The following is a 23473-nucleotide window of genomic DNA, read 5'->3' as shown; positions in this document are numbered from 1 at the left end:
TATTTTTTACAAGAAGGTTTGAGAATCAAATACATGCGCTAAAAGATCTAAATTATAAAAGATAATTTTGTTTCTGGATCTTACCTTCCAACTATGCTATACTGAACAGAAATTACTTCTCATTTTGTTGTATAGCTCAGTGGTTAGAGCTACACTATCCACTACAATAACCACTAGTCATATTTGGCTCCTGAGTGTGTGAAATGTGGCCAGGCAAGTTGATATATGGAAATTGTAAAATCCACATAAAATAGGTATAAAACAGGTAATTGTTTGCATTAATAACTTTTATACTGATAATATGTAGAAATGATAAGATTTGTGATATGGTACATTAGATTAAATATATTACTGATTTCACTTGTTCCTTGTTACACTTATAATGTAACTACCAGAAAATTTTAAGTTACACATGTGATTCATAACATACTTATTTAGACAATGCTACCTTAGAACATAGCAGCAGTACTACCTCCAAGAACAATGCTCACTCATAGAAAGAATAGCAATAGCCCCATTTTATTAGTTGAGGGAGAACAGAGACTCATAGATTTCACCAACAATTACCTTGCTGTATAGAAAAAGTAAAAATCCCAAATAAATAGACATAGCCCTTCTCGTGTGTGTGTGTGTGTGTGTGTGTGTGTGTGTGTGTGTGTTGCAAGGAATTAAATCCAGGGGCATTCTATCTCTCAGCTACACTGTCAGTCCTATTTTATTTTTTATTTTGAAACTGGGTCTTACTAAGTTGCTGATGGCCTTGCTAAGTTGCTGAGGCTGACCTTGAATATATGATTCTCCTACATCAGCCTCCCAAGTGCCACCATACCTGGCGTTTCTTACCCTTTTTTAACCATGCACAAAATTTAGAAAGTGAGTAGTCTGTTTTGTTCATGTTTTGCATTTTTTTATGCTTGCCAGGTTATAGGATGCATGAATATCCCCTCGACCCCTGTACCCTACGCATCACAGCATGTTCTCCCGCTGTGTCTACCTTTTGTTTTTTTAGAATTTTATTGGTGCAATGTAATTATACATCACAGTGACATTCATATATGAACACAACACCTTGAGGTGTGTTTTCCTCTGCACCCCACCTTGCTGCACACCTCCTCCCTCCTCTCTACATACTAGTGAGATCAGAGTGATTCCTTCAGGTATCAACGTGACATTATTTGGTCTATTTCCTCCCTTCAGCCTTCTTCTTCCCCCTCTCCCTCTCCCTCCCCTGATCCCTTCCAATAATCTTCTGGTTTCTCTTCATTTTCATAAAGTCCCTTTTCTATTTTCTCTCTCATCTCCACATATGAGAAAAATATGTGTGTGTCTATAATTTTTTAAGTCCCTATGTTTTAATACCAAAGCATACTGATTTCCAAGGATAAAGCAAGTTCCAACAGGCTACACAGTCATCTATGATACCACTTGGCCATTTATATTGAAAACCCTCAGAGTTCATCAATAATTCCTTGACAATTTCCAAGTTCCTCAACATCTTTCACTCCAGTGACTATCCTCTTCATTTTATTTTAATCACTTCCTGGCAATGTCATACCATAACTATTCTTAGCTCTTGAAGTCCTTCTTATGAAAAATTCAACCTTCCACCTCTCAGGCACAGATTCCTCACTCCTACCCTGACGCCTGTTGTCACTTGATTAATCTCAGGCCACCAGCCTATTCTCGTTTCATCCGTCTCTTGTCCTAGACAGGACTCTCTGGCTCACCCTTGACCCCCACCTCTGTTAACAACATAATGCAAATAACAAGTAGGGAAACTTACATAGAACATGTACATTGCACCTTTTATGTGAGACTCAGCATTCAGAAAAGAAAGCAGATGAATTGTTTCTCTTAGCTTCCAACTGGAGAAAGTGGAATTGGAAGAGATGATGTGCCTTAGCCTTGGTCACATCACAGAGACTGCATCTGAATCCTGACTCTGATGTCAGCGCAGACACTTGCGGTACTGCCTCTCCTGAGGCTCTGCCAGTCCACATCGCCTTGTCCCAGTGTCAGCACATCACCTTCATCGCTTCCATTGCTACCACTCCCAAGCTCCAAGCAGTGATGGGCAACATTGGGAAATTACACAAACTGCATCTGCCTAAAATGAGGGTGTTTTCTTGATCCTCCCAACTTCTCAAGACACTTCAACAAACTGCCCAGAGACTTTTGCAAAATACCTTCATGTAGCCCGAGTGCCCTCTCTATTCTTGACCCATTATCTTAGCAAGGAACCTTTCTTCATATTTTTTGAGGTACTGGGGATGGAACGCAGGGACATTCTACTCTGAGCTAAACTCTTAACCCTGTTTTTAATTCTTTATTTTGGAACAGGGTCTCACAGAATTTCAAAGAGCCTCACTAAGTAGTAGCTGAGGCTGTCTGCAAATCGCGATCCTCCTGTCTCAGCCTCCCAAATGCTGGGATTACAAATGTTGACCACCATGCCCAGCTTCTTCATATTTTTAAAACAGAAGCCACTATATACCCACATTTGTACCCATCTTTGCCTTCCTCAGAAGTCCTGCTCCCTGCCTAGATTTTAGGTTGCAAGTGAACTCTACAGTTTACTTTGTATGTGACACTCGCCACATTTTTCACTCGAGTCCTTGGTTGCTTCGTCAGTTTGATTTGAGAATTAAATGGGACAATGTATAAAAAGTGCTGAGCATGGTTACTAAACCATTGCAAATATTCAAAACACTGGCATTTTTGTTATTGTTTCCATTTCTCCTCACTACTGTCATTATCCTCTCCACCTAAAAATACGTCCAGAATTGTTCTGCCCTTTAAATATATATTAAAACAAAACCCAAAACTCTGAATGTGTTCCATTCCCCTGTGTGTCTACTCATTCTAAAGACACTTAGTCTTCTACCCATGAGATGTAACAGCACAACACATAATCCGAGGAGATGAACATCTGCAACCTTAGAAGATGGAGGTTTTGGTAAAACTCACTCAACTTTGAGTATAAAGAAACCAATGGAATCTCCCCCATTGCAGTAGGAATCTTAGTTTCATGAATAATGTCAGGGCATGAAAACACAAACAATTAAATGTTAGAAGAAAGACTGTCAACACAGGTAAAGGCTGAGTGATAAGTTCACCCTCCACAGACCCCTCCCCCTGCAAGGTGAGGCTGAAAAAGTCTCATAACCTCCTGATATTTGGTCCACAAATGGGTAAATTACTATGGTTGGAAATAGTCTGAGTGTATCACTGGTGGTTCATGTGATAGAATCTTGGCTCCCTGTATGGCAGAGTTGAGGTGGTAGAACCTTTAATCTAATGCATGCAAGGTGGTCAAGTCAGTGGGGCACCACCCTCAGAAGGTGCTGCTAAAGTTCTCTTTCACTGAGAGGGCCCTCTCAGCCCCTGGATCCCGCTGGCTTCCTATCCCACTCTGTAAGTGTCCTATCCGTCTTCCATACACTTCTACCTTGGTGCCATCCACAGTGTGATGTAGCCAAAAGACTCACCAGAAACTGAACTGATCTTGGACTCTCAACCTCTGAAACTGATCTAAGTAAACCCTTTGTCTTTATGTATTATCCAGCCTCCGGTATTTTTTTTTATAGCAGCAGAAAATGGGCTAATACATATATCATACTTTTCTCCCCCTATGCCTCACTAAATATCATAAAGATAAAAATAATCATAAAGATGACTAAGATGCTGTTGCAAGACATGAAATAACATTAATTTTAAATGTTTACTTAAAATTCATTATTTAGTTTGGCAACTTATATGTTACTTTTCTTTACAAATTACCATTTTATGAGCTCATTCACTTTCTAGTGTTATCAGTATATAAAATACTTGACTATAAAGATTAAAAAATAGGGCTGGGGGTGTAGCTCGGAGGTAGAATTCCTCTGGGTTCCATCCCCAGTACTGTAAAAAAAAAAAAAAAAAAAAAAAAACTTGACTATTGCATGTTTTATTCTGAAATATTACATAGCTGCTGCAAAACTAGATGCAAGTCCCAGATATGGTGTGTGTGTGTGTGTGTGTGTGTGTGTGTGTGTGTGCGCGCGCGCGCGTGCGCGTGCTCTCAGTCCTCTAGGACTGAATCCTAGAGGGCTCTACAAGTGAGCTACATCCCCAGCACATTTTATGTTTTACTTTAAGATAGGGTTTCTCTTAGTTGCTCACTGTGGCCTTGAACCAGATCATTCTGAGCCAATTCCTCTCTCCCTTGCTTGTCTACCATCACCGGGTCACTGTGAAACTATGATACCCTATGATGAAAGAAATCATGATTAAGTTATATTCTCAACCACCTACCTCCATTGGCAACATTAAACTTCACTCCAAACTCTCCCCCTGGTCCTCCAGGACAATGGCTGGCCGTGAGGATGATTCCACCAGCTGCCTTGATCTTCCTGATAATGCAGGAAACAGCAGGTGTCGATAAAATGCCATTCTGTCCAATAATCAGCCGTCCAATCTAAACCATCCAGAAAAGAAAACATCAATCCTGGTTGTGTGGAATTGAAGGCATTTGAAAAAAGGTTTCCCAAGGCTCTGTTAACATATCATCAACCACTTGAGCAAAGAAAGGAACTGAGTGGGCTCTAGGATATTGGGAGGAGGAGCAGAGAAGGTCCTTGCATCATCTGTCCTGCCCAATGTTTCCAAGACCACATGGTCATCTAGTTGTCCATCATTAACTTATAAGTACATTATGTCTCATTGATCTTCAGGAGTTTGAAAGATCTGCTCCTGAGTTCACTGGAACCACAGGAGTTCTTAGTTTGGTTCTGACCCAGAAACTATGTACATGGCCATGCTAAAAATTACAAGGAAAAAGAAAAAGGAGTTCTGCTCTGATTCCCCTGTCTTGGGCCAAGCTCACCCAATAAGGGTGGTACCCACAGCACTGGCACACATATTTTAACTACCCCTCAGGGAGACTGCCCTAATGTAACAGTCTTATTTCTGCCACTATAGGCAGCACATAATGGGGACATTGGAGAAGTTACAGTTGCGCTAAGCAAGGATCTGAAGGCCACCCATGGGTGTGGCTAGACACTCTCTATAGCTACAGAACTGGATCTATAAGAAGTCAGCAGCACAGCCTGGAGAGTGTCACTCACTACGCTTTGTTTTTTTTTTTTTTTTGGTACATTGTATTCATACATTTTAATGGGATGCAATATGGTAGAGACATACATGTACACATCACCCATTTAGCCCTTACCCAGTTCTCACCCCATTCCTTCCCCTCCCTCCTCATGTTTGGCTTAGTACATTGATATGTTTGTTGAAGTACATCATGTGCATTAGAGAATTTGTTTTAAAAGAGGGTTCAGTCATCCCGTCTACAAATCAGAATCACTTATGGAGGTTTTAAAACCCCAGTACTTGCCGGGCGTGGTGGCGCATGCTTGTAATCCCGCGCTTGGGAGGCTGAGACAGGAGGATCACACAGGTTCAAAGTCAGCCTCAGCTAATTAGTGAAGCTCTCAGCAACTTAGTGAGACACTGTTTCCAAATAAAGTAGAAAATAGGTCTGGGAGTATAGCCTGGAGGTAGAAAAGCCCCTGGGTTCCACCCCCAGTACCACCAATAAATAAATAAATAAATAAATAAATAAATAAATAAATAAATAAATAAATAAAATCCCAGTACTCGCACTACAACCTGAACTAATTATTAATCTCTGGGGGTGAGATCCAGGTATCAGTAGTCTTTAAAGCTCCACAGGGGATTCACAAGTTCCACCAAGCTGAGTGAGCAGGTGCCTTGTGACTCATAGGCCCTGCAGGGTGGGCATCACCAGCAAGCATGATAGAAACGCAGAGCCTCAAGGCCCACCCAAGACCCACTGAGTGAGAAGCTGTGTGTCCACAAGACCCCCTTCTCTCTTCCCAGATAATTTACTTGGTACTAATGTAGCCTACAAGCCAAGGCAGGAGTAGCACCTAGCACCAACTGGTGATATCTTTATCCAGCCCTAGCACCAACTGGTGATATCTTCTCAATATTTGGAAGGAGACTGAACAGAATATCCTCTTTTTTTTTTCCAGTTACTGGGGATTAAACCCAGGGGCCTTCTCCATCCAAGTTATACCCCCAGCCCTATTTTTTATTCATCTTAAAATATGTTCTCCCTAAGTTGCAGAGGGCCACACTAAGTAACTGAGGATGGCCCTCAACCTGTGATCCTACTGTCTCGGCTTCCCAAGTACTGCGATTACAAGCCTGCACCACCACACCCGGCTTGAACAGAATATTCTCATGGAATGAAATATGGAAAAGAAGAGCAATGGTAGCCAGCCTCCAAAATGGCCCCCTGTGGTCCTCGTCTCCTGGCCTTTGGCCTTTACGCCGTCCTGGATCAGCACAGATATGGGTGAGCAGTGTGATACTACTGAAGTGACACACAGGTGATGCTGACTCCCACCTTGCTCTCCTGGACTGCTTGTTCTGGAGGAGGTCACCCACCATGCCATGCAGACACTCAAGGAGCCCTGGGAAGGCCTCCCACCAACACCAGCGCCAGCCTGCCAGCACCTGAGTGATTCCACCACCACCTGATATCAGTTCTTCATAGGAAAAAACCCTACCAACATGTGACTGCAGCCTCCTGAATCCCCAAGCCACGTCAGCTCGCTTCCAGTCTCACTGAAGCCGACATAATGAGAATGTGTTGCTGTTTTAAGCCACTAAGTTTTGGGGTAATTTCTTGTGGGGAGAAGAAGGGTAAAGGAGATTGAACCAGGGGCATTCTATATTCTATACCCCAGCTCTATTTTATTTATTTTATTTTATTGGAACTGGATCTCACTAAGTTGTAGAAGGCCTCACTAAGTTCCTGAGGCCAGCCACAAACCTGTGATGCTCCTGTCTCAGTCTCCAATGTACTGCAGTTACAGGTGTGCGTTTTCTTAAATCGAACCACCACCCCCAACTGGGGTAATTTCTTAAAAAGCAAACAGTAACTAATCTAAAAGCAATGAGAAAAGGAGTCAAGAATAACTCCCAGCTTTCTACCTTTAATAATGATGGGTAGTGGTCCCATTGATCAATTCAGGAAAGCAAAAAACAATAGTTATACTTTTACTATTACCCAGAACCATGATAAATTTTTTTCCATGCACTCTTGTTGAAATTTATGTTGTCGCTCAACTCATTGTATTGAATACCTGCCTTGAAACAAGCAAAAAGACAGCCCTGCAAAAATAGCAATGACTTTTATATAGCCACTGCCCTGTAATGCCTGGAAAGCCAATAATCTGAAAAATATTCATAGCTTTTGCTCATAATTTTCTCTCTCTTCCATTTTTTCAGAATTATTCCTAAGGAAATAATCTTTAAAATTTAAAGATGTATCCAGGCATGGTGACGCACACTTGTAATCCCCGCGCTTGGGAGGCGGAAACAGGAGGATCGCGCAGGTTTGAAGCCAGCCGTGCTCGCTTAAGAGACCCTATTTCCAAATAAAAAAGTATAAAAATAGGTCTGGGAGTGTAGCCCGGAGGTAGAAGGGTTTCCAGGAACCCCAGTACCATCAAAAAAAAAAAAAATTGAAAGATGGATGGGCATGTAGATACTTCATGCAGTGTTCTTTACTAAAATTTAAGATTAAAAAAAATTTTAGAAGCCAGATGTGATGGCACAAACCTGTTAACCTAGGACTTGTGAGGTTGAGACAGGAAGATTGCAGGTTCGAGGACAGCCTCAGCAAGTAGTGAGGCTCTCATCAACATAGTGAGACTCTGTTTCAAAATAAAAATAAGTAATAGAGTTAGGGGTATAGCTCAGAGGTACAAAGACCCTGGGGTTCAATCCGCAGAACCACAAAAACATGGTAGTTTTTAGAAATGTCTAATAATGAAGAACCTGTTAATTAAGTGTGATGTATCCACTTACGGAATGCTATTTATCCATGTAAAGGTAAATCAGAACAACTGCAAGCTGCGTTCAGTGTGGTTACCAATCCACAAAGACTCTGTAATCCACAAAGACCGTGATCCACCTTCTGGTGCGGATCCGCTGCTGAGGAAACTGGTCCTTTTCAGCCACATTTGTACTGAGGAGTGGCCTGGCGATGTGTTTAACAACAATGACAAATGAGTGTGAGAACAGGAACAGAAGGCATGGCTGTTCTTGCTGGGCTAAGGATATCCACAAACAAATGTGCCTCCCTACACTGCTTCTTCCCTTCCACGGGCTCCATCCAGGCGGCCACGTGGCACTAGGAGACACCAGTGTCATGGAGGAACAAGAGTCTGTGCCCAGCAGGAATGTCCACAGGGTGCTTTCATGTGAGTGTGTAAGAACTTTCTACAGCTTTTAAGGCAATAAAATTGTCCACATTTCAGTTTTATTTGCTATAAAAACTTGCATTTTCTTAAAAGGCAGAGAAAGGAACATAAATAATACTTTAAAACTAAATAAAAATGAGGTTAGGCTACACAATTATTGCCTACTATTACAATGGAAAATGTGTTTGTTCTGAGGAAAAAACTGGGAAAAATATAGAAATAAACATGAACAGTTTTTTTAAGTAACAGAGATTATAGATAAAAATGTAAACCTATTAAAGTTGAATTGTCTCTTCTTTTGAAATGGTAACATATTTTTAAGAAGATTAAGCTGGGTGTGGTGGCGCACACTTGTAATCTTAGTACTTGAGAGGCTGAGATAGGAGGATTGCACAGGTTCGGAGCCAGCCTCAACTACTTAGTGAGGCTCTCAGCAACTTAGTGAGACCCTGTTTTCAAATACAATATAAAATAAGTCTGGGAGGATAGCCCAGAGGTAAGAAGGCCCCTGGGTTCCACACCCCCAGTACCACAAAAAAAAAGACTAAAAGTGAGTAACTACACTTAAGTAAAAAATTAAGTCTGAAATATTTTACTTACAATTGGAGAATTAACAGAAGATTAAATTCCAGGTATCTGGAAATTCTATGTGAGACCAGCTCATTAGCCCATAAATTCCAGAAAGATGAAGTAGTGCCGGGCACTGTATATAAATCTACTTGAGGGTTACCTGAGGATCCCTGAGCACCAAAGGAAAGGGAGGAGAGAACACAATGGGGGTTCTTATTTCAGACATGGAAAATCGTGAAGAAATTTGTGTGCCATGTGAGCACTCACTAAAAGGAGATCTCAGAAGAGAGCATTACTAATCAAGTTGATAGGATGGCCCAATCTGGGGACACCAAGCAGCCTCTTTCCCCTTCCACTTCTGTTCTTATCCAGGGAACCCATGAACAAAGTAGCCAGGATGGCAGGGATGGAAGTTAAGCAAGGCTCAACAGCACACACTTGCGCTGGCCAAGACTGACCTGGCTACAGCCACTGCTGAGTGTTCTATCATCTGCCAGCGGGAGAGACTGACACTCAGCCTCCAATATGGCGCCATTCCTTGGGGAGCTAGCAGCCTGGCAGCAGGTTGATTCATTTGGAACAGTTCCATCACAGAAGGGCAGAACTTTGTGCTTACTAGAATAGACACACAGGAGAGAAGCCACAAGCAGAAAAGAAGGGGCCGTGAAGACAGAAGCAGAGATTGGAGTAATGTGGCCACAAGCCCAGGAAGCCAGGGAATGCTGACTGTCACCATAGGAAAGAAGAGCCATGGAACAGATTCTCCCCAGAGCCCCCAGGGAGCATGGCCATGCCAACGCCTTGGCCTCAACCTCTGGTCTCCAGAGCTGTGAAAGAAGACATGTCTGTCCTTTCCCCACTGAGTTGGTGGTGATTTGTTATGATGGCCCTAGAAAGTTAATATAAAATCTGCGAACTAGCACACAATCTGTATTTGTTTCCTAAGACTGCCATTAAAAAAAAAATGCCATAACTTTGGTGGCTAAAACAACAGAAATCGAATCTCTTGTCGTTCTGAAGATCAGAAGTCCAAAATGAAGGTGTGAGCAGGGCCGGGCGCTCCCTAGAAGCTCCTGGGGAGGGACTGCCCTTGCTCTTTTGGTCCCTGTTGACCCCATACTTTTCTGGCCTGGGGCCATATCCCTCCAGTCTGCACCTCTGTCTTCATCTCATTTTCTCCTCTGTGGTTTCCCAGACCCACAGATAAGTAGGCAGACACGACATGATGTTCCTCTCCCTCAGTCATGACTCTAAATCCTTGGGGGAAGGGAGACAGGGTAGGGAGCAGTGTGCAATTACCACCATGTCCCTTTCTAACTCAATGCCTGTGTCTCCTCTATCAGCCCTAAACATCACCTATTTATTTCAGTTTCGTCACCCACAAAGGGGCACAACAGGGGCTCCAGGAGTCAGTACGCCCTGCCACGTGCCCTAGAACAGCATCCTGAGCAGAAGATGTGACCTCGAAGCTTTTCCCCCCAGCACACCGTGCGCCACATACACCTGATTTTTTCAATGATTTTATTTCTGATGATTCTTTCTTTTTGGAATGCTTGTAACCACTCTTCTAAATTAGATTTAGTATGGATTCAGTTTCTAATTCATGCAAGTTAAAGTCCTAGAGAGCAGCCTAAAACCCTCAGGCTGAAATCTCAGAGTAGATGCGGGATTTCAACTCTAAATGAGGTTTTCCCAGTAACCTAACACTAATGAAAGCAGGATTGCTTTCATGTGTGGACTCTCTTAAATAAGATTTCCCTTTCCAATTCTCTTTTTGTCATTTTTCGAAAAAAGAAAAGTGGAAGCAATGTTGCTCAATGTCCTCGGTTCACTGGGTCACATTGCTGTAATGGAATCGCATCCCTGTGAGGAGATCATATCCCACAGTGAGCCGGGGAAAGTGAAGAGACCAATAAACAGAAACGCACTTGATGGATCACAGGCAGAGTGCTCTACGGGACCACACAGACACCCGTGTCCACCTCCGAAGTGCTGCAGAGCCAGGCACACACAGATGCTTGTTTCCTGTATCCTCAATTTAACACACACACACACACACACACACACACACACACACACACACACCCAAAGCCAAGTTCCCATGGATTGCAAGGCTTCAATCTCTCAGTCCCAGCTGTCCCAGTCACAAAGAGTGCCCGCCCTTAAAGAGTGCTGTACACAAATAAGCAGGAGATGGCGAAGCAGAATTTCGAGAAATAGCAGACTTCGAGGCAAGGCATGGATGTGGTTATCTGGACATCAGGGGACCACTCCATTTGCACATGGATAATTGTGCAATTGTAGGCTTTCTTACATGCAGACCAGATGGGATCCGCACAGCTCATCCTCAACTTCCCATGCCCCTGGAAGTCTTCACACACACTCGGGGGCTGGTGGGAGGGCTCAGAGTTCATTTGAATCAAATCGATGTGGATTTCACATGCAATTCTTAATATTCAAACAGGTGCAGAAAACTCACAGGCACCTACAAGTTTGGCCCAAGTTCTGTTCTTCAATCAGTGCACTCAGTTCTGAAGATTTTATAAGAAGACCAGGAAGTCAAGTTGTCCTCAGCTGCAAAATGAAGTAAAAAATTGGAAGTCTGTCCCTGCTGGCAGTGAGATCATGCAGTGCTTGGGAAAGGCTGTAGAGTCGTTAAGGCATACAGACTGACTCAGTCAAACAAGCCCCACTTACTGCTATTTGTGAGTTAATTATCCCAGATGCACACTAGGATAAGAACTGCGAATGACCGCTGTGTTTGCCTGCATCAAGAAAGAGAGTCCTGAGACAAGCTGGTGTCCAGAGGAAAAGGATGCGAACCCCGACTTTGCTGCCTGGTGCCTATGTGACTGGGGAGCCCTCTGTGTCTCAGCTTTGCTATTGGAAAGACCTACCAGATCACATCGTGGAGGGCAGAATAAGTAACCTAGCCAAGCTCCTACGTGCACAGCTAGCACCCAGCAATCCCCATGAATATCTCCCTTGCCTTTCTTGCTATGTTTTTTTTTCTTCATAGTAATCACCATTATTTTATTCCTTGGATTATTTTCTAATTGTGTACTTAATATATATTTACATATCTCTATATAAGTATATATATTATACATAAGTCCATCATATACTTAGGTATAACGTATATATTTTCTAACATATATACTTTTACATTTAATTTCATATGTATTTACATTTTTAACATTCCTGAAGTACACATAAGCAAGAAGAAAACGACAATCATCTGCGATCCTACCACCTGAGGATAATCACTCTAACCACATCTATGTACAGTCTTGGTCTAGGTTCTCCATCTGTTTCATTTATGTGTTTGTATATTTTCATAAAATGGATTATTTTGCATTCCACATTGTGTACTTAATATCCCTAGCCCTTTTTGACCAATTTCAAAGTGTTTTACCTCAAATGTTTATATGTAAAACTAAAAATATGCCTGAGGACTAAACCCATATTTTGTTGCAAGTTTAAAATTATGTATTTTGCCAATAATTAAGCAACAAATTGGCTGTAATGCCCTGCAGAACTACAATGTATTTCTTCCTTGGCACCAAACCTATCACTAAGAATAATCCCACGGTAGAGAATGACAGACCTGTATCTGGCCTGTCTGTTTCATTGTTTTCACCTGAACTTTTTTGGGGGGCACTAGGCATTGAATTGAACCCAAGGACATTCTATCTCCAAGTTACACTCCCAGTAACATAACTTGTATTACTTTTATTTTGAAACAGGCTCCCACTAGGTTGCTAAAAGTCTCACTAAGTTGCTGAGCCTGTCTTGAACCTGCTGTCCTCCTGCCTCAGCCTCCCAAGGACTGGGATTACAGGTTAGCACCACCAGGCCTAGCTAAACCTTTTTTTATTGCCCCCATCTATGCCTCTGACTGGCAGATACACGTCCTTTATAAATAGACTACCTATGTAAATTGTTAAAAAAAAATCTCTGTAATGCTATACATCTTCTTTGAGTTGTCATAATCACCTAAAATATAATTTGTGGATTTTTAAATAAATCCCATCTGTCCAGTTTCTATCTGGTTGGGGGATAACAACTGCCCGTTTGCTAAGTGCCCCTGCCCTTAATGCTATGCTCCAGTGAACTACAGATCTCTGGCAACCACAGATTTACAACTCAGCAAGATTAAACAATTTGCTGTTATTTATGATGGCCGGGCTGGGTCTTCCACATTCGCATCTGTCACTTTACAGTTGAGAGATCCTGTCCAAAAAAAGATTATACCTCCTAACCAAACATTCAGCAGGGCTGCAGGAACGGGCCCCCTGGCAAACATCCTGACACAGTACTTGAAAACGCCATGAGCTCCACAGCTGTGCGTCTTCAGGCCACGCAGCAGATTAGCGTGGAGTCTCCGAGCCTGTGCTGGGGGCCCTTGCCCTCCGTAATTTTTCACATGGCCCCGTCCATTAGGTTTGGAAATCCTCATGAAATGAGCAGATTGAGATCTGGCTTCAGGAAGGGCCAGAGGGGCCGGCATGGGAAGGGGGCCGGCATGGGTGAGAGGCCGGCATGGGGGACGGGCTGGCCCCCACCCTGCCCCAGCTCAGGAAGGTTCCAGAGAGAATGGCACTGCAGCGGCCTGGGCCTGGGCATGGGCCTGGGCATCGGGATGCCCATCCACTCAGCTCCTTACAGTCGATGCACAGACTATGGCCCAAGGGCCCTGGAGCTACAGTCTGTGTGGGAGCAGCCACCGCCACTGCAAGGGCCACGGTGGAGTGGGTGTGTGCGTGCGCATTGGCACGGGGCCTGGGGGCTCAGCCTTCAGCACTCCCCACCCCAGCCTTCGCCAACAACATGGAGAAGCGCCAGATGTCAAGAGGAAGCTGTACCCAAGCAACTGTGACCACCACTTCAACAGGCGCCGCTGGTTAGAAAAGCCACGGAGTCTAAAATCATACACATGCCCTTTCCATAAGAGCAAAGTATTTGGGGCAGTAATTGTGTTACATGAGTATTATAAATAACTGTAATAATCTATTACTTCATTTACTCCTCCCAGCAACTCAGGAAGATGTGGGGAAAGCACTATTACTTTCCCTATTTTTATAAATGAAAAAAACACTGAGAGACTGCATGAGTTCTCCTTGGTCATACAGGTTGCAAACAGAGACTTCTTTTAAAAAAAATTTTTTTTTGAGACAAGGTCTCCCTGTGTTGCCCAGGCTAGCCTCCAACTCACAGGCTCATGAGACCCTCTTACCTCAGCTCAGCCTCATGCACGTTGTCAAGTCGCCTCATCAAAAAGGTATATCTATTTAACATCAATAGTGTATAAACAGGACCATCTCTGGGTAGCCACACACCACAACTGAGTATTTTCTTTTTAAAAAAAAAAATCAATGGTCTTTTTATTTCTAATTATCTCGTTATTAATGAGGTTGATCACCTTTTTGTGTGTTTGATGTTGATGTTTGTATGAATTCTTTGAATTTTCTTACTTATTTGGAAGACGTTTTATGTGTTATAAATAAGAACGTTTTGTTATAAATATTTCTTCTCAGTGTCTTGTGAAGTCTTTTGTTAAATAAAAGAAACTCTGGCCCTCTGGTTTCAGATTTTTTTCTTTCCTTTAGAAATCTCTAAATGTAAAATAGTACAAAGGCAATAATTATATTTATACCCAATACTTAGTACAGGCTTGGAAAGGAAAGGAAAAAGTTAAAAACTTGCATGACTTTGGGCTAAGAAAAAGGACTTCTTTGGGTGTTCCTAAAATTTTTCTTTTTTAAATTTTTTTATTGGTACATTGTATTCATACATCATAATGAGATAAAAAAAATTTGTGTGGACATACATGTACACATTTAGCCCCTACTCAGTCCCCACCTCATTCCCTCCCCATCCCTCCTTCCCATGCTTGGCTTAGTGGTTGACTTCAATATATTTAAGTACATTGTGTGCTTTAGAGAATTTCCTTTATTCAAATGCAGATATCACTTCAAAAACTGACGTCACCAAAAATGTAAAAGTTTAAAGATGAAGACTCAGAAAAAGTGGATGTTCTTTTTTTTTTTTTTTTTTTTTTTTTTTTTTTTTTTGCGGGTCTGGGGATAGAACCCAGGGGCATTCAAACTCCGAGCTACATCCCCTGCCCTATTTTTTATTCTTTATTTTGAAACTGGGTCTCACTGAGTTGCGGAGGGCCTCGCTAAGTAGCTGAGGCTGTCCGCAAACCGTGATCCTCCGGTCTCAGCCTCCCAAATGCTGGGATTAAAGCATGCGCCACCACACCCGGCTGCGGATGTTCAATTTAACAAACTTAATGTCTATTCTAGACAGCCTCTTATTTGTAATTGAGTCAAATCAGATGATAGGATCTAAAAGTCTCCCCTTGGCTATACAAGTATAAGTAGTAAAAGCATATTGACCAAATCTTGAGTATTTCAAATTAGTTCTGAGGGCTATTCGCTGATGCATGACATTGAAGGCCCAGGTTTCTGTCTCAAACTTTAAAATTCCTTGGCCATAAATAAATCTAAAAATCTACTTTTCCCTGCCTATTATTTCCAAATAATTTGTTTTAAATTCTGTATAGTGCTTGTTCACAGTATTGTTGTCTAACAGAAGGGTGTGCAATAGCCAAAAATGAGAGCTAAAGTTGATGGATCCAATACCTAGGCCTGGACTTCTCCAAAAGTGGGTTCCAACTCATACTCCTCAAGTCTATATAGAAACTAACAAACCTCCAAAGTTCACAAAAGGCTCCAGAACAGATGTTTTATTAAAAAAAAATTCGTTTTTTTCCAAAATGGCGACTGAGGGACACAGCACCTCTCAGTAGCTGAAGTAAATAAAGTTTAAATACTGAGAAAGCAGTGTCTAAATCAACAAAACAAATACATACCAGGAACCAAAACACATCCTGGTACCTCGGCGGAACCCTGAACTTGAACAAGAAGAACAAAGATCGGACACGGGACCTGCTGCAGATACAATCTGACCGCGGACCAGAACGCTGAGCCGCGGGCTGCTTTGGCAGCTGTCCAAGGAGCTGCCTGCCCGATATTTCCACGGCAAGATAATCCGGGAATAAAAACGGACTTAGGACCGCATCCTAAGCAGCGAGCAGCACCCACCAGAACTCTGTCTGCCCACCAGCGACCGGATCACATCGGCACAGAGACTCACACGGATTCCTGCACCAAGACAGGTACCTGAGGGCGCCCTAGTAACTGGGGTCCTAGCGTGTGCGCAGTCGCAGTCTCAACCCCCCACCACGGGCTCAAGCCTCAGAGCACTCTCCTCGCGCATCCTGCCTGTCCCCTACTAGTAATCAGGGCCTGTACACTGTCCTCCTAAATTGGAGCCTGCTTCTGTGGCTAACCCCTGCTACCTTGCCAGAGCCTACCCTCCAGGCTGCAAAAGCACTGGGAGACCCGGAAATCTCCTTGGGGCACCCCCAGCCTCTACGTCCCGCGGGACGCAGAGACCATTGCTGGACACCGCACACTGGACCCTTGAGCACCTACCCTGCACCCCTGGCCCACCGCGGGGTATTCCCAACCTCCTGGTAGCCAGATGCTTAGTTCTAAGTGAGAACACAGCTCAATACACCTTGGAAGAACATACCAGCAGCAATAGACAGCTGCACCCACTCTCACTAGGGTCCAGTATTAACAGTGCATCCAGCCTGCACTCTTGGAATAGGCAGAGCTCTGGCAGTAAGTGTGGCCACCCAGGAACCAGCATTCATTTGCCCAGGGCACATCTTGGGACCACACCGGCTAGCCCAGCTGGAATTTCCAGAGACACAAGAAAATCCATCGGCCCACAAAATCTGCTCAGGACCTCAGGGGGAAGTTCCAATTACACTTTAGTCACTCTCCACCCCTGCTGTAGGGAAGCACAGGCTGGAGGCGAGGGTGGTGAGTGCAGATGTGCTGACCACAGGTTAGAATTTCGCAGAATCTGTGAACTGTACAGAATCAAATAACAGTGAAACCAGACACCCGGACACATAAACCTAAAGCAGCTAAAGGAGAAAAAGGTGTCCAAACACCCAGAGTGACTTAAGAAGATAAAAATAGAGTACAAAGAAAACTAAGAGACATTGGACGGTATCCTGAAAGCTACCAAGCAATCAGATACGCACATATTATATGGACCTGACCCCATATGCGTAAATAAGGAGGACTGTTTGTTTTACTTTTAATGTGGATGTTATGTTTTCTTTTGCTTTTAAAGTGCTTTTGTTTTAGTATGGTTATTGCTGATTTCTTTTTTTTCTTCTTTTAATCCAAACTTCTCTTACTTTAACTTGTTGTTTTATATATATATACATTGGATAGTTTGCCTTATTTTTTTATTTCACACGGCTGCTAGTTCCTTTTATTTTATTCCTCTTCCTTTTTCCTCTCTCTTCCCTTTTCCTTCCTTTTCTTTCATTCTCCTCCTTTGATTGGTTTACCTTCCTTTTTCTTGGATTACATAATAGTCTTGGTATCTTGAGGGGATTCTTTTTTTTTTTTTTTTTTTTTTATGTCTGTCTGCTCCTACCAGCATCCCTATTTACAAACCTTCCCACACTAACCTACATACATTTCTCCCCCAAAACTTTTCCCCATAATATACCTCATGGTTTAAAACTCAAAGTATTTTTTATATCCATAACTACTCTACTAACAACAAGAGTCCTAGTAGTTAACTCTCTCTCATTCATAGCAAGTTATTACTTTATCATACTTAAAGTCCTTCTCAACCTAACATATCCTCCACCTAATCTGACTCCTTTACCCATCACCCCAGCTCCTCCCACATCACCCACTTTCAACACTGGAAAGGCTCAGCTGACTGGCCGATACTCCTAAACTCCTAATATTAAGATTTGACTAAACACATTACTCACGAACGATGGGTAGAAATCAGAAAAACAGGACAGAGAACACTATAAATATGAGAACCAGGAGTTATGAAGAGACAGCAGAAATCACGAATACTGACCTACTAGAAATGCAAGAAGGGGAGTTCAGAATCTTGTTGTTCAATATGATGAAAGGTTTTAAAACAAGTATAGAGGAGGTTAAAGATGAAATAGAAACACTAAAAAAGAATCAGAAAGAGGTCTGGAATGAAATGAAAGAGGCAATAAGTGAAATGAAGACAGCAATAGAAAGAAACTCTGGAAGATTAGATGAAATGGAAAACAGAATATCAATATTAGAAGACAGTACATCCCAAACCGAAAACACAGTCAGCGATATACAGAAATCTTTACAGCAACAAAACCTAAACATCCAGCAATTATGGGATAATATGAAGCGCCCTAATTTACGGATAATAGGCATTGAGGAAGGGATAGAGGTACAGACCAAGGGCATATGTAATATCTTCAAGGAAATAATCTCAGAGAATTTTCCAAATATGGAAAGAGACTTGAATCTTCAAGTACAGGAGGCATACAGAACTCCACTGAGACAGGACCAAAGAAAAACCACTCCACGCCACATAATAACCAAATTGACCAGCATAGAGGCCAAGGAAGGAATCTTAAAAGCAGTGAGAATAAAAGGACAGGTGACATATAGAGGCAAAACAATAAGAATCACCCCAGACTATACAACCCAGGTCAGGAATGCTAGGAGAGACTGGTACGACGTGATTCAGACCCTGGAAGAACATAACTTCCAGCCCAAATTAATCTATCCAGCAAAACTACTATTCAAGATCAATGGGGAAGTCAAAGTCTTTCAGGATAAACAGAATCTCAAAAAATTCATGAATTCAAAGCCAACACTGGAGAAAATTCTTAAAGAAATAAATCATAAGGAAGAAAAAAGAAGCAGACTCCAGAATCAGAGAAGAGAGGAAGTTAATAAGTGGGCCATTTAAGTAAAGAAGAAAGATCACAACACCCAAGAGTAGACAGAACACAAAATGGCAGAAAACAAAAAGCATATTTCAATAATATCACTTAATGTCAAAGGACTTAACTCACCAATCAAAAGACATAGACTGGCAATGTGGATTAGGAAACATAATCCAAACATATGCTGTCTGCAAGAAACTCACCTCACAGCCAAAGACATTCACAGGTTGAAGGTGAAAGGATGGAAAAAGATATACCATGCCACCAGTGACCGAAAAAGAGCAGGGGTAGCAACCCTGATATCCAACAAAACAGACTTTAAAATAAAACACATCAAAAGAGACAAATCAGGGCACTTCCTTTTATTAAAAGGAACAATACACCAAGAAGATATAATGATAGTAAATATTTATGCCCCAAATGTGGGTGCAACCACATTCGTAAAACAAACCCTTCTGGACATAAGATCCCAAGTAGACCCAAATACAATAATTCTGGGAGACTTTAATACGCCTCTCACACCACTGGATCGATCTTCGAGGCAAAAGATGAGTAAAGATGCTTTAGAACTAAAGGAAACCATAAACCAAATGGACCTAATAGACGTTTTCAGAGTATTTCAACCAGGAACTACAGAATACACTTTCTTCTCAGCAGCCCATGGAACCTTCTCCAAAATAGATCACATCCTGGGACACAAAGAAAATACCAGCAATTTCAAAAAATGTAATATAATCCCATGCATCTTTTCAGACCACAATGGAATAAAAGTAGAAATCAACAACAGGAAACTCGAAAGAAAGTATTCAAATTCATGGAGAATGAATGATACACTACTAAATGACGAATGGGTAAGAGCAGAAATTAGGGAAGAAATAAAGAAATTTATGGAAACAAACGAAAACAGAGACACAACCCACCAAAACCTATGGGACACCATGAAGGCAGTACTAAGAGGAAAGTTTATCGCATTGAGTGCCCACATAAAAAGGATGGAGAACCACCAAGTAAAGAACCTAATGAAACAACTCAAGGATCTAGAAATTCTGCAACAATCCATTCCCAAAGCCAGCAGAAGACGAGAAATCATCAAAATTAGAGCAGAAATAAATGAAATAGAGAACAAAAAAACAATTCAAAGAATCAATAAAACAAAAAGTTGGTTCTTTGAAAAGATTAATAGAATTGATAAACCCCTGGCCAACCTAACCAAAAGAAAAAGAGAATCAACTCAAATTACCAAAATTAGAAATGAAAAAGGAGATATCACCACAGATAGTGAAGAAATTCAAAACATTATCAGAAACTACTTTAAAAATTTATACTCCAATAGATTTGAAAACCTGGATGAAATTGACAGATTTCTAAACACAGTTAACCTTCCTACACTCAACCAAGAGGACATAGCAAGCCTAAACCAACCAATAACAACCAAAGAAATAGAAACGGCAATAAAAATTCTTCCACCAAAGAAAAGCCCAGGCCCAGATGGGTTCCCAGCTGAATTCTACAAAACCTTCAGTGAACAACTAATACCAATACTTCATAACACGTTCCGGGAAATTGAAAGAGATGGAACTCTTCCAAATTCCTTCTATGAGGCCAGTATCACATTAATCCCCAAACCAAATAAAGATACCTCAAGAAAGGAAAACTACAGACCAATATCCTTAATGAACATAGATGCAAAAATTCTAAACAAAATACTAGCTATACGCATTCAAAACTATATCAAGAGAATAATTCATCACGACCAAGTCGGTTTCATCCCAGAAAAACAAGGCTGGTTCAACATACGCAAATCAATACATGTTATTCACCACATAAATAGAACCAAGAACAAAAACCACATCATCATAGCAATAGATGCTGAAAAAGCATTCGACAAAATCCAACACCCATTTATGTTAAAAACACTGCAAAAAATTGGGATAGAAGGAAAGTACTTCAACATCATCAAGGCAATATACTGCAAACCCAAAGCCAACATTATATTGAATGGGGAAAAACTGCAAGAATTTCCGCTACAGTCAGGAACAAGACAAGGATGCCCACTTTCACCTCTCCTTTTCAATATAGTCCTTGAGACTCTTGCTGCAGCAATCAGACAAGAGAAGGAAATCAAAGGAATCCACATAGGAAGAGAGGAAGTGAAATTATCCTTATTCGCAGATGACATGATCTTTTACCTGGAAGACCCAAAGAACTCAACCAAAAGACTTCTGGAGCTGATCGACAAATTCGGCAAAGTCGCAGGTTACAAAATCAACCTAAAGAAATCAGTGGCCTTTCTTTATGCCAACAACGAATCCACAATGAAGGAAACAAAAACAACAATTCCATTCACTATAACCTCAAAACCAATAAAATACCTAGGAATAAACCTAACCCAAGATGTAAAAGACCTCTACAACAAAAACTATAAAACATTAAAGAAAGAAATAGAAGAAGACCTTGGAAGATGGAAAGATCTCCCGTGCTCATGGATAGGCAGAATAAATATCATCAAAATGGCCATTCTGCCAAAACTGATCTATAGGTTCAATGCAATTCCCATTAAAATACCAGTGACATTCTTCAGAGACCTAGAAAAATCAATCATGAACTTCATATGGAGAAAGAAAAGACCTAGAATAGCCAAAGCAATTCTCAATAACAAGAAACACGCAGGAGGCATTACAATCCCAGACTTCAAACTATACTATAGAGCAATAGTAGTAAAAACAGCATGGTACTGGCACAAAAACAGATATACTGACCAGTGGATTAGAATAGAAGATACAGAAACAAACCCACACATCTTTAGTCAATTAATCTTTGACAAAGGGGCCAAACACATACGCTGGAGAAAAGACAGCCTTTTCAACAAGTGGTGCTGGGAGAACTGGCTAGCCATTTGTAAAAAGATGAATCTAAACCCCTATATCTCACCTAACACAGGAATCAACTCAAGATGGATCAAAGACTTAGAAATTAGACCTGAGACGGTGAAGTTAGTAGAGGAGAACATAGGTTCAACACTACAACATATTGGCACAGGCAGTAACTTTCTCAACAAAACCTCCAAAGCTCAGGAAATTAAAGCAAGAATAAACAAGTGGGATAACATTAAACTAAAAAGTTTCTTCTCCTCAAAGGAAACTATCAATAACCTAAAGAGGAAGCCTACAGAATGGGAAAGGATCTTTACCAGCCACCATTCTGATAGGGGGCTAATATCCAGAGTATACAAAGAGCTCAAAAGGCTCTACACCAACAAAACAAACAACCCAATCAAGAAATGGGCAAATGAACTAAATAGACACTTCACAAAAGAAGAGATACAAAGGGCTAATAGATACATGAAAAGATGTTCTTCATCACTGGCCATCAGGGAGATGCAAATCAAAACTACACTGAGATTCCATCTAACCCCAGTGAGAGTAGCAAGCATAAAGAAATCAAACAACAACAAATGCTGGCGAGGATGTGGGGAAAGAGGAACTCTTTTACACTGTTGGTGGGAGTGCAAACTAGTTCAGCCACTATGGAGATCTGTGTGGAGATTCCTAAGAAAAGTGGGAATAGATCCACCATATGATCCAGCTATACCACTCCTGGGTATCTTTCCAAAAGGGTTGAATTCAGAGAAATACAGCAACATATGCATACCTATGTTCATAGCAGCACAATTTGTAATAGCCAAAATATGGATCCAACCCAGATCACCATCAACAGATGAATGGATAGCAAAACTGTGGGAAATACACACAATGGAATTCTATTCAGCCATAAAGAAGAACAAAATTTTATCATTTGCAAGAAGATGGAAAGCCCTGGAAAGCATCATGTTAAGTGAGATCAGCCAAGCACAGAAGGAGAAGATACACATGTTTCCTCTAATATGCCCAAACTAGAAAACACAAAGGATACCAGTAGGACCCCAGATATTAGAGGGGAAATACTAGCTAAGTTTTAATGGAAAGATAGGAGAGGAGAAAGGCCGATCTTGATTAAGGAGCATCTTCACCTGAACATGTGTAAAATTATGAATAAGACATGGTTAACCTGGCCAACCATTGGTGGGGGGGGGGGAGAAAACGGGGGCGGGGGGAGAGGGCACCAAATATAGTGTAAATGTATACTATTTATGTTCAATAAAAAAAATTGTTAAAAAAAAAAAATAAATTAAATAAAAATAAAAAAAAAAAAAAAAAAAAAAAATTCTTCAGGCAAGTTTTACACATAATGTTGCTGGTGTGTGTCTGCCTTCTCAATAAACATCATTATGTTTTATCACAAGATTTAATAAAGCAGCTTAGTTAAAAATGCCATCTGGGTCTCTGGACACATTAAACAAAGCTTAAAATAACCACCCCAGCAACTGGGAGGGCCCAGCTGTTCTCAAAACCTCTCCCACTCCTTTTACTTCCCCATAAAAAGAGTGAATGAAGACAAGAGTCTAAAAGTGTCAAGAATTCACTGCCCCAAACAGGGGATGGATGGAACCAAGGGCTCCCTAAAGTTTGCCAGGGCTCACAGAATAGATTTTTTAGTTCCTCGACTCAGGGATGAGGAATCCGAGAGAGAATTAAGGTGAAGATTTGGAAGGTTCTTTAGGGTTTTCTAGTTTGTTGCAAAACTGCCCTCCCCGGTATCTGGATATTAGTAGCTCATTCCATCCACCTCTTCTGTAGTGAACAACAGTAGAAAATACAGAGCAATTACCATCCAGTTCTTTTCCCTTCTAGAGAAAAGGTTTTGAGCCACCTAACCCCAAATCCCCAGATCCACTGCGGAA

General features: G+C 41.5%; 1 protein-coding gene across 1 annotated transcript in view; it reads right to left on the bottom strand.

Moving 5' to 3' along the window:
* The window catches only part of PGM5 (phosphoglucomutase 5), a gene marked incomplete at both ends in the record, with an annotated part of 190040 nt that overhangs the window by 158880 nt on the left and 7687 nt on the right, over positions 1 to 23473 (bottom strand). Inside the window, one exon of the mRNA XM_080708609.1 lies at positions 4297 to 4459. Coding sequence (XP_080564735.1) covers positions 4297 to 4459 — 163 coding nt within the window. The remainder of the gene's footprint in view (positions 1 to 4296; positions 4460 to 23473) is intronic.

This window comes from Muscardinus avellanarius (genome assembly GCF_963383645.1).
Source record: "Muscardinus avellanarius genome assembly, chromosome: 13".
In the NCBI taxonomy this organism is placed as follows: Eukaryota; Metazoa; Chordata; class Mammalia; order Rodentia; family Gliridae; genus Muscardinus; species Muscardinus avellanarius.
The sequence above is the reverse complement of the archived record's forward strand: the minus strand, read 5'-3'. Positions and strand labels throughout refer to the sequence as shown.